At 39.9% G+C, this 12,747-nt stretch overlaps 1 protein-coding gene across 1 annotated transcript; it reads left to right on the top strand.

Moving 5' to 3' along the window:
- The first annotated feature begins 4,679 nt into the window (after positions 1-4,679).
- ndufs6 (NADH:ubiquinone oxidoreductase subunit S6) lies at positions 4,680-7,520 on the top strand. Its single transcript, XM_080837902.1, has 4 exons — positions 4,680-4,831; positions 5,220-5,273; positions 5,378-5,500; positions 7,320-7,520. The coding sequence occupies exons 1-4, from the start codon at positions 4,688-4,690 to the stop codon at positions 7,386-7,388; spliced, it is 390 nt and encodes a 129-aa protein (XP_080694028.1). The 5' UTR covers positions 4,680-4,687; the 3' UTR covers positions 7,389-7,520.
- The last annotated feature ends 5,227 nt before the right edge of the window (positions 7,521-12,747 follow it).

Genomic DNA, 12,747 nt, shown 5'->3' with positions numbered 1-12,747 from the left:
CATGGCTTTTATATGAATTTCTTATAATCATTTCTGGAAAATCACAATTAAAAAAAATCATTTTTTGAGTTAAAGGTAAGTGTCACAGACCATGTAATGTGAAATGAAGATGGGACATATTTCAGATGATTTTACCAACTTCTTGCCCTTCTGCAGTATTGTCCAGTCTCTAATTATAGGTCGGGAGTTGCTAACCAGGGAACATTTCTGCTTTCCATGCAGGCAATGGAAAAAATTCTTGTTTAAACAAGACAGATATTGAAAATGTCTTGGCTTATTGACAAAACAACTCTATGTGGGCAGTTGCCATATTGCACTCTCCACATACATGTAAAGTAATCGAATCAAATACCGGAATCGATAAACCAGCATTTGCATTCATAATGCAAATAAAATGCAAAAGCATGCTCAGTCTGCCTGTCTGTTGGTACACACTAGGCAATGCATAGTCAATGCACAAAAGTAAGACTTAACCATTTTCATTGTACATTGGGAGGTAGGCGTACATGTGTGAATGGACATCTCTGTGTTTGTGTGTGTGTGTGTGTGTGTGTGTGTGTGTGTGTGTGTGTGTGTGTGTGTGTGTGTGTGTGTGTGTGTGTGTGTGTGTGTGTGAACAATGGCATGAACTTCATGTTCCAGAAATAGAAACTATTGAATTTGAGGAAGGCAACTAAAATAGTTCTATCTTTTGCTTTTTCCACGCTACCATGGCAACAGTGGTCTTCCAAGACTTAAGTCTTGCTTACCTGGACCCTTACAGTACAGAGACAGAATAGGCTTGTTCTATGAATGCTTTCGGTTATTTCACTGGAATGGGTATATGCACATTTCCCTGTAAGATTTTTTTCTTAACATGAAACATAAATCAAAATGATAATTTTTATCTCTGGACATTAGCTTACTTATGTCTTTGAGAGGATCACTGTTGTAGAAACAAGCATTCTGTTCTTTGCAGACATTTAGCATGTGTGAAAAGGCTGGAATCAAAATACATGCATGACTCTAAAGAACAATGTACAAGATGCTAGAGAGATTTTGAGGGCAGCTTTTTAAAATAATTATGACTTTGACAATGATAATGAGATTGTAGTGTTACCTAAAGCATATTGTGTCTATGTATATCATATGAAATGTGCTATATAAATACACTTGAACTTGAACCTCAGAATTCTCTTGAACAGTAAATCACATGTATGGAACATTTTTTTAAACCATTTTTTTTAAGCTGATGACAGAATGTTTAAAAATGTTTGCATATGTCCAAATATTATGTAGGGCACTACATGGTTACATTTTCACAAATGATGCTTAATAGTTTTGTTTCTAGGGAACCATATTCAAAACAAATTAATAAAAACACTGACAACTGAATAAATGAGAATACACCTATATACAATTATGTATGGATTTTAAAATGAGCTATTAGCGCCATCATGTGGAAACACTTCCCTCCTTGCAAAGCATGGTGAATTTGAGAAGATCGTTATGTAGTTATTTCATTTAATTTGCAGGAATGTATAAATACAGATGTTCCACAAGTTCAAAGGTTAAGACACCCTTATACAGGGGTGGGCAATTCATTTCCCCAAGGGGCCACATGAGATAGTGGGACTGTTGTGGAGGGCCAGACCAATAGGCTGAACTCAATTCAGAATGAAAAATGTGCATGTTTTTGCAGTATTAAAGGTGTGCCCAGACGACCAATTCACATGGCACACACGCACACACAAGAGCAAGCTTGCAATGCAATAGTATAAGTATACAAATTAATAATAATATAACGTTTAATTATTGATACCTAATTTACCATTGACCTCCGCAGGCCGGTCAGGGTCAGCTAAGGGGCCGCACTTTGCCCATCTGCCCTAATAGGTATAGGTGGATCCAACTCGACCATGCCTTTTACTGGCCGTGTACAATAAAGGCCACAGCTGTACTACTTAACACACATGAGCAACAGAAAGAGCCATTCTGAAATGCTCAGTGCCTTACATTTACTGCAAACAGTTAGAAAGAACAATAGCAAAATTTGAAAGGTTGTGGTGCTCCATTACCTGTCAGTAATTTTGGTGTCATCTCTGCGACTGCTCTTAGTAACCTCTGTCTGCAACAGATAATTTTTTTATAATTAAAAGTAGGCCTCACAAAAAGACAGCTGTTTGTATTCACATTCATGAATACCAGTATTTTCTTCTAGGTACCTTGAATCCTTTGGTGTATCTGTAAAATACAGTGGTCCACAAAAACTGACCACAACCCCATCAAAACCCTGCGGAATGATAAGGGAGTCTTATATTGAAAGACTGAAATATATTACATCTAAGACGAAGCCTACTGCAGCGTTGAATTGTGTTTTTGCTGAAAGAGGTTGGGGTTGACCACGTATTTTTTTGTAATAAATGTTCACAAAAGAACAAGGCACAGAGATAACTCCATGCTTAGTTTAGTTATATTCAACAGTACTAATGTGTAATACCAGCCTATTCCTGAGCATTGTTTCAGCTGCTCACCACAAAGCTTTATTGCTATGTATTGGGATAATAAATACCAATATGCCAAGAGCATGCCCAAATATACAAAATGGGGAATCTTCAAATGTGAAAAAGTACCATTTAGTATTGTGAAAATAAATGATTTGAAATGAAATAATCCCTGTTAGCTGTTGCAGCCAAATATGGCATGTAGATAGAGAATAATTAATTTCTGAAACCAACACACCCTACATCTCAGATAAGACATATGCATTGCAACTAAGTGCTCTGCTATGTAAGGGATGATATTTCTTTTTAACAGGAGTTCACATTATAACCCCATGACAGGTTAGTGAGTCTCTGCACCAGAAAGTCAAAAGTATATTAAGCCATGTCCTCAGTTACGACACTGATACGAGCAATGATACGGAAAGAGTATTGATCAATTTGCACTTTTATTTACAAAACTGTTGAAAACAGTTGAAACACTTCTGTTTTGAGAGAACAACGTTTGAATATCACGCAGTAGCTTTGCAAGTGATTTCGATGGCGTCTTCCGTGTTCATCCTTGCCGTTGCTTGTGTCTTGGGTGGGTTTTGCAGTACACAAACAGCCGTCCCCTGCGCCAGACAAAGAAGCAGTCTTTGCATCGCCTTTTCAGGGCAGTTTTTGTTTTCATCCCAGACACTGGCTGCAGACATGCAAGCTGCTGACATTGTCCAAGCAAAGGCACTCGAATCTGAGAGCACACACCAACTGTAGGGGTCACAATCCTCTTGGCTTGTGCCGTTACTGAGGTGATGGTGGTGAAGCACCGACGCAGGTCCGAGGATGCAGGGATTTGGAGAGCAGCACACCTTGCCATTTGTGTCAGCTGATGAGAAACCGTGTTGACCAACCGGGGCAGAAACCGGGCTACCATGTTGTCGCAACCTGCAAAAGCACAAAAAACACTAAAGTATCTGCAGAACTAGTTATTTATTTCCATCGACACCATAGTATTTATGATTATAAAAGTGCTCCTCGGTTACTTTATGCCGTTTTTTACACTGTTTTAGGTATGTATGTATGTATAGGTAACTGTAGCGTCCTTACATTCATTTTGATGATACATGATTATCATCAGGGCTTACAGTTAAAGCAGAAATAAGGAGTTCTGTTCCAAAACTAGCAAGCTAACTACCATGCAAACGCCACCAACAGCCCAGTTGACACTGATCGAAGCTTGCTAACACACTAACTGGTGTATTTTGGCATTATAGCTGGCAAGGTCATGCTGTGAAAGCTTTTCTTCCATTTTTGCAGGGTGTTTCAGCCCGAAACACAGAACTTCATAGTACATATCATGGCTAGTGGAAAAGACACAGGTGTTTATATGTCCTTCACATGACCATATGCTATGAGGATGGTACCAAAACTAGTTGCCTATAAAACCATACCTCAAAAGGTGTCAAATTGTTGCTTTAAGTTAGCTGTGCTTTATTTGGTGTGCGGAAGGCAAGTCTGTTAACTAGTTAGCTCGCTAATGTCAGACATAAACTCCTTAATCTGGCGTAAATTTAACAAGGAGCTGTACTAGGTGCCGTTTACTCATACTGATCAATTGTCTCTTCGACAAATTGAAGTAAATGCAGTTCTTGACAGAATGAATGTAGTACCGCCAATTACTACAAAATGTTGGCTAACTAGCTAGCTAGTCTAATTGCATTTTACCCATGATAGCTGCTATGTAACTACCATCAGCTAGCTTTTAGCTAGACTAGATTCGCCAGAAACAGACAATTATAGAGGATATGAGTTAAAGTGTAACCGAAAATAAATTCCTATACATACCTGTATAAAGCACGGTTTAGAGATTATATTTAGTTGCGGATTTAAATTACAAATGGTATACAACTCTTCATATATTTCAGAGGTGAAAGACATGCATGCATCGGGTCATCATGCAAAACAAGGTTCCTGTATGACGTAGGTTAACTTTCTTCAGGGTCCTAATGCGATTGCCATTTTTTTTATGAACAAAGTTATTTAAAAAAAAAAAAATAGAAACAAATACGTACGGAGAGTCGCAAAATATATTCACAGAGTTCTGGTAAATTTTGCCTTATAATGAAATTAAATAAATATCTGGAAATATTTGTTCTGCTGGATCAGAACCTGGTGGAAGTCACTTCCATGCACGCTGAGCATTTTGGGTAGTTATCGATGAAAACATGGCGTCTGTTGCCATCAGAGGTCTGTCCTTCACCAGAAATGTTAAGGTTCTGCTTTCTCCACTGAGATTGTCTGCTGTTCCCGTGAAGCACTATGGAGTGGAAGTTTCGAAGCACGGAGAGGAGATTACTCACACTGGGCAGGTAACGTTGTTTGGAAAATCATAATAACCTACATGACTCGTCAAGGCTAACGCAAACTAAGCTCGTTTGCTAGCTAGTTAGCTACAATAAGCTAAAAGATCATGGTTAGCTTTCCAAGTCCTACATTTAAATGGTGTTTAATCGCCATAATGGACTTCTATTTGTACACGCTGCCAAACAACTATTTAGCGTCAGCTGAACGCAGCGTTGTATTGTCCAGGTATCTACCACCAAGCAAGTTTAGTTGGTAAGCTAACATGTCGGTCCCAAACATTAATGAGAACAAAATTGTGAAGGTTATTATAACCACCAGATTTGCTTATGAGTTTACTTTGTGTAACATTGCCTATGCATGCTTAGTTGTAACTAGAAGGTCGTCACATTTCAGGTCTATGACGAACATGACGTGCGAAGAGCGAGGTTTGTTGGGAGGAAGAAAGAGGCAAGTATTTCCCAATCTGTTTTTCTATTCTACTTCCGCTCATTAGTTGTTTTGCTTGTTAATTGCTTGCTGACGTGATTTATACAACTTTCTTAATTTCGTAGGTGAACAGAAACTTCGCCATTAAATTGGTGGCAGAAGAGCCTGTGTCTGATGTTGAAGATAGGGTGGTGTCTTGTGATGGTGGCGGTGGCGCGCTGGGACACCCCAAAGTCTACATTAATTTGGTAATTATCTACCTAATTAAGTATCACGTTAGGGAAATGATTGAACTGGGTGTGGCATCTCTACATTATTCACAGACTGCTCACACACATATAATTATCCTGTAGTGTGTGTGGCTGCCTGCCTGGAGTGTTCTTGAGACATACAGTCCCGCTCAGCATTATTGGCACCCCTAGTAAATATGAGCAAACCGGCTATGAAAAAATATGTCTTTGCAGTTTATCCTCTTGGTCTTCCACTCAAAATATTCACAAAAATCATACCTTTTCATTAAAGTAAAATTATTGAAAGAAAAAAAAACTGTTGACATTAAATAAACATTTTCCCCCAAAACATGTGTGCCACAATTATTGGCACCCCTAGGAAAATCTTATAATTGAAATCTAACTGAAGTATATTTCCAGTCATGTTTTACATTTTTAAGTTCACCTGTTTGATTAGGAACTCTTAAAAGGTCAACCATGACTTTCTGTTCCACTGGCGTACAAATATGAGGTGACGCAGGCCGAATTCCATAAGTCATTCATCACTATGGGAAAGACTCAAGAACACAGTGACGATGTGCGATGAAAAGTTGTTAAGCTGCACAAATCAAGAAATGGACACAAGAAAATCTCTAAACAGTTGAAAATACCCATTTCCACTAATAATAATAATAATAAAGAAGTTTAAAGCGACAGGAGATGTTAAGAATCAGCCTGGAAGATGACGTGTGTGTACATTGACCCCACGCACCGTGAGGAGGATGATTCGACTGGCAAAATAATCTCCAAGGGTCACAGCTGGCGAATTGCAGACATTATTTGAGTCTTGGGGTCACAAAGTCTCCAAAACTACCATCAGATGCCACCTACATCACCACAGGTTGTTTTGGAGGGTTGCCAGAAAAAAGCCTCTTTTGTCAATCAACAGCAAACTAAAGTGCCTACAGTTTGCCAAATGTAAGTCAGACTTTAATGGGACAAAGTTATATGGTCAGATGAGACAAAAATTAAGCTCTTTGGCAACAAACATCAAAGGTGGGTTTGGCGTTGACAGAAAGATAGCCATACAGAAGAGCACCCCATACCCACTTTGAAGTAAGGTGGCGGATCTCTGATGGTGTGGCACTGTTTTTCTTCCAAAGGCCCTGGACATCTTGTTAGGATACATGGTATCATGTACTCCATCAAATACCAGCAGATATTAATAAAAACCTAACAGCCCCCCTCTAGGAAGCTTAAAATGGGCTGTGGTTGGACCTTCCAGCAGGACAATGATCTGAAGCATACCTCAAAATCAACACAAAAACGGTTCACGACCGCAGAATAAAGGTTTTGCCATGGCCATTGCAGTCCCCTGACCTGAACCCCATAGAAAAACTGTGGGATGAGCTGAAGCCGAGTCTACAAGCGTTGACCTCAGAATCTAAAGGATCTGTGTATGTAGGAATGGTCGCAGATCCCGTGCCATGTGTTCAGCAACCTCATCACGCATTAAAGAAGAAGACTTAGAGCTGTTATCTTGGCAAAGGGAGGCTGCACAAAACATTTAATCATGGGGTGCCAATACCTGTGCACACATGTTTTGGAGAATAATATTTATTTAAAGTAAAAAAAAAAAAAAAATTCTTTCAATTATTGTACCTCAATGAAAAGGTAAGATTTTTATGAATATTTTGAGTGGAAGACCAAGAGGATAAACAGCAAAGACATATTTTTTCATAGCCTGTTTGCTCATATTTACTAGGGGTGCCAATAATGCTGAGCGGGACTTTATGAAAAATGTAGGCCCAAGACAAGACTAGACACTTACGCTGATTTTTTTTGTATTGATTTTCAGGACAAAACAACAAAAGTGGGCACATGTGGTTATTGTGGACTGCAGTTCAAGCAGAAACCTCATCACTGAAGTAACGTTCCTCCCTCTGTGGTGTTCTGACTCTCAGTAATAAGTTATTTACCTGTTTAAATTAAACAGTTGCATTATACTTGTCTTTAAGATGTCCTGTTATATACATTAAACAAATCCATTCAAAGCTTAGTTTGTTACCTCATGTACTACCTGTTCTATGACTATGGATTATTTAATGGTAAGGTAACACCATCAAAAGGATGTCTGATATTTTATACATTTATAGTCACTCCAAGTAAGAAAGCTCTTTCAAATTTTGAAACCAGATTTTCCCATTGATAAAAGGTGTTCAAAAACCGACAAGGACAAATGCATGCTGGTAACCGGTTGTTACTCTTTAACATATGATTTCAATTTTGTATTCAGCCACTGCTTACTTAGTTGAAAAATATTAATGCAGAGAGCTTTTCCCAGATCGGAGGAGAGCACCCGGTGACGAACTTAAACGACAGTTCGGGCCACCCTGTTTACGCAAACCACCAGACTGATAATATTGTAGGCTGTGATGTAACGGGTACCAGACTATGTTCATCTGGGGGGAAAGTTATCAACATTACCAAATTCAAAAATTTGGCACTGACCAATAAGTAGCCAACATGAATTTTCTCACAAGCCTACAAGTTTTCAAGGTATGCTATGGCTACGGGTGCACCCTCAAAAACTAACCAAGAATACATACAACTGTTCAAGGCTAAACACATAAAACAATTAGCCTACACTTTTTAGCAAGACAATGTTCAAATGATTATCTTTACATTCACATATTATCATTTGTCTATTATAAATCAAGTAGGGCAATGTGTTGGTTATACAATGCTCTGTGTTCACAGGTAGAGGTCAGTGTTTACTAATGCAACTAGACTGTTCTTGGGTTGCATGCCCTTATTCAGTTAATGCTCACCTGCTTTTTCAAAGAATGATCTGAATTTGCATGGTTTGCTCAGTGAGTACCAACTCGATTGAATGATTTACCAATAAATTGATCATCTATAGACTTGAAATGAATGGACAAATACAATTTTCGAGCATTAACATGATTGTGCAGTCTCATGGTAATTGAGAAGAAAGCTGCCTGGGTGGCATTTGATATTCTACACTCCTACTGTAGGCCTCCTCTCCTGAGAATTGTAGGAATAGATTTAATTAGAATTAATATGAGTTTGATGTTTTTCCAATTGACTGCTCTTAAGATCTATAATGCTCCTAAACATGGATGTGTGCCAAATCAATACCTTTGTCAGGCGCTAGGCATTAGCCGAGATGTTAGTGTGACACACCATTTTTTCTGTTCGTGGTTTACTCAAACAAATAGCTTTTAGCATAAACCAGCGTAACAGACACAAAAGGAATTTATACCCAGTAGGCTGTGGTTCACCGTGGACCTGAAGGCCAGCTTACATTTCAAGCAGGTCTTCAGTGGATTTATGTAAAACAAATCATGATACCACAAGATATACCTAGCCATGACTGAGCTCTGAGCTTTCCTGAAATATGGGAATGACAACCATGGAAACGAATGTGAATTATAATCCGCATCGCCAAGCAGCAGTCTTTGTCTAGTCTCTTCACGCTAAATTCGGAGTAAAACCAATGGGGATTTAGTCTGATAAAGACCATGAAGGTGGAACAATACATGTTTGTGGAAGATCATATATATATTTTAAATCAGGAGAATTCTCTGTTGGCTTGACCGTGCCAAATTGGCCCGTGTGCGGTCTACAGGCACTGAAGTCTCTGGTGGTGCATGGAGTGGAACCAGGTTTTCTAGCTGAAGGGTTTTGGGTTGAGGGAAACGCAGCCATGCCGTTATAATTGGGAGCGGTGACAGAAGGTGAAAGACAGCCCGACTCTCATTAACCCTCATATGCTGTGTGTTCTGTCCAGTGCTATGGTAGAAAGAGAAGCTGGCTCAATTGTTAAAAGTGGTGGTCTTCGTCGACCCCCTCACCCCCATCCTCAAAAGAGAAGTATAGGCCTACATTGGAATCGGTCGGTTTGTTCAGGCATGGCTCGAAGCAAAATCTTGGAGTGAAACTGAGCATATGAACTCCGCGTCATTCAGCGAAGCTTTTCGATTATTCATTGGCGTGGAAACATAGACCATGCAGGACAGAGTAATATTGTTGATTTAGGTTTGATGTTGTCAGGGACGCTGTTACAGAATTCGTTCTACACCAACAACATTTCTTATTCAATTCATATTCTATCATAATTTCTTGTGTTGGTGTGTTTGTGTCAAGAGAGTAAGAACCACTACTGCTCTAGAGTTTTTTTTTCTTTTACACAAAGATTTTAACTTCAATGAAACTTTCCGTTAAGCACCCACACAGGCTTGTGTGACTTCTAAGTTGTAATAATGAGACATTCACTGAGCGCTACACCCACAATAAAACACACACACACACACACACTTTTTTCCTTGCACGCTGACACACACGCCCACGCATGCACGCAATGACATGATCTTATCTCTAATTACCCCACTGACCTGTCACATTACGCAACTTGAGACTGTGATGTGTTAGCGCTCACTGGAACTAATTACCAGCATTGCCCTCTTCTAAGTCACATGTACTAGTTCTGACCTTTACCTATGAGACCATGTCATGTCTTTCTGCTCAGACAGCTGGCCCGCAGTTCCTGTGGAAACAGACACACTCCGTGACAGGTGGGTCCGAGAGTTTCCACACTCAGATGAAGATGGAAAAGCCGCATGTGTGTCAGCGCGCGTGCACGTGAAAGCTTGTGTCTGCCCGTTTGCGAGAGAGAAAGAGAAAAAAGAAAAACGCAGTTGTCCATATTCTAAAACGTTGTTGTGCAGAACATTTTTAATTTAGTATTATTATCATTATTCCACTGACCTCTTCACTATCCCAATGCTCAGAGAAAAACTAAGATTTTGAGTAAAGAGGTTCGATAATCATTTTTCTGGTGTTGTAAATCACATTTAGGTCCACAATTTACGTTTAAAAAGTATAGTATACATGTATAACTTAGATACATGACTTAATCATGACAATCATAATTGGCAAAACCAATATGTGCATGAACTGATTAAGGGGCAGAGAAAGGTTCTGTAACACAAGCCTTGACCGCGCCTCATGGTACATGTCAGTGGCAGACAGCCCCGGCCCGTCGGGAGCACCGAGACATTTTCCAGTGGCCTGATAGTCGTTTTGGCCAGCCACGAGCATTTAATGAGTTGACGGACCTGTGAATCAACGCATCAGGTGCGACTCTCCCTCTGGCAACCGTGTCCCCGCATATTACACCTGCTTTTCTACAGATAACATTTTAGACAAGTCACCTGGCGAAATGGAAGGTGGAGTAGAGCTACGTAAATGCTGTAAAAAAAAAAAAAAAAGGACTGGGTTGCGAGTGAGGTACCAGGTAATTCAAAAACATAGCTAAAAAAAAACACCCAGCTCGGCTAGCTAAGCAGGGCCTATAGCTTATTATACATACAGTGTGACAAAATGGCCCGTAGGCTATATAGTCTTTAGTCTTCATGGAGGAATTATATATCTGCCACCCACTTTTGACTCCCACCAGTTTGCATACAGAGCAAACAGGGCTACAGAAGATGCTATTGCCACGGCTCTCCACACCACTCTTACACACGTGGAACAGAGAGGGAACTACGCCAGGCTGCTCTTCCTAGACTGCAGCTCTGCTTTCAACACAATCATACCAAGCAGACTGGTCACAAAATTGATGGACTTAGGGCTTTCACAACAAATCTGCTTCTGGATCAAAAATTCCCTGACAGACCGCTCCCGAGCTCTCAGCATCAGCACCGGCTCCCCACAGGGCTGCGTGTTGAGCCCACTACTCTACACCATCTATACCCATGACTGGACCCCCACCAACCCGAGCAATGCCATCATTAAGTTTGCAGATGATACAACAGTGGTGGGGCTCATCTCAGGAGGAGATGAGACTGCATACAGGGAGGAGGTGCAAAGGCTGTCGACATGGTGCACCTTAAACAATCTTGTCATCATCACCTCCAAGACAAAAGAGCTGTTGGTCAACTTTAAGAGGAAAAAATCAGACAATCGGACATAAACGGGGAGCAAGTGTAGAGGGTATCGGACTTCAGCTTCCTGGGCACTCACATTGAGGAGGACTTTTCCTGGAAAAATAACATACTGCACTGCTGAAAAAGGCACAACAGAGGCTGTATTTCCTGAGGTTACTCAGGAAGAATAAATTAAAACAAGAACTGTTAGTGTCCTTTTACCACTGCTCTGTGGAGTCAGTGCTGAGCTATGGCATCTCGCTGTGGTTTGCCAGCTGCACAGCAGCAGCAGAAAGAAAGGTACTCCAGAGGGTCATTAACACCGCATAAAGAGTCATTGGCTGCTGTCTTCCACCTCTGGAGGACATCTATAGAACACACTGCCTCAGGAAGGCCCACAGCATCCTGAGAGACTCAAAACACCCTGGTCACCACCTATTTGAACTGTTGCCCTCAGGGAGGCGCTTTCGGACCATCAAAGCAAAAACAGACAGGCTGAGAAACAGCTTCTATACAAGAGCTATCATTGCACTAAACAATGCAAAAAACTAACCTGTATTTGTCTCTATGATGTGTAATATGTCTTGTGTTTTTTTTTTTAACTTGTTTTTACTTAAGCTGAGTATTTATAGTGTAAATCTGTATAGTTATATTGTATATATTTGTATTGTTTTTGTTTTTTACTTTTCAATTGCACTGAAGTCTGAGAGCTGCCACCTCAATTTCGTTGCACTTGTGCAATGACAAATAAATATATTCTATTCTATTCTATAATAGCAATAAGTGCAACAAAGCAATAATATGACATTTAAGACAATATGTTTCAACTAGTATAACTTAGTTAACCTACAACTTGCCAGCACTGGCTTGTCATGCCATATAGGGAAAGTGCACACCACACACTGTTCAGCGGAACAGGCTACAGTAAAGATATCCATGAATGCAACACAGAGGCCACTGTGACACAGGCAAAGACAAAAAAAATTATCGCCATCTGCAGGTACACTATGACATTACAGGTTGCTGCTATAATAATAATAATAAAAAAAATAATAATAATAGGCAAGTGATAATACGTGAATGTAAAGATATTCATTTGAACATTTGTGCTTACTCTGCATCTTGTTCTCTTTCTAAAAAGTGGAGGCAAATTGTTTTATGTGTTTAGCCTTGTAAGTATTCTTGGTGAGTTCTTGAGGGCGCACCCATACCCATAGCATACCTTGAAAACTCAGTATTCAGATACTTGATGGTCAGTGCCCATTTTTATTATTTTTTAATCTGGGTAACTTCCCCCCCCAGATGAACATAGTCTGGTACCCGTTACATCACACC

The sequence above is a fragment of the Sprattus sprattus genome, assembly GCF_963457725.1.
Source record: "Sprattus sprattus genome assembly, chromosome: 4".
Classification (NCBI taxonomy): domain Eukaryota; kingdom Metazoa; phylum Chordata; class Actinopteri; order Clupeiformes; family Clupeidae; genus Sprattus; species Sprattus sprattus.
Note: the sequence above shows the minus strand (reverse complement) of the source record. Positions and strands in the feature narration are given on the sequence as shown.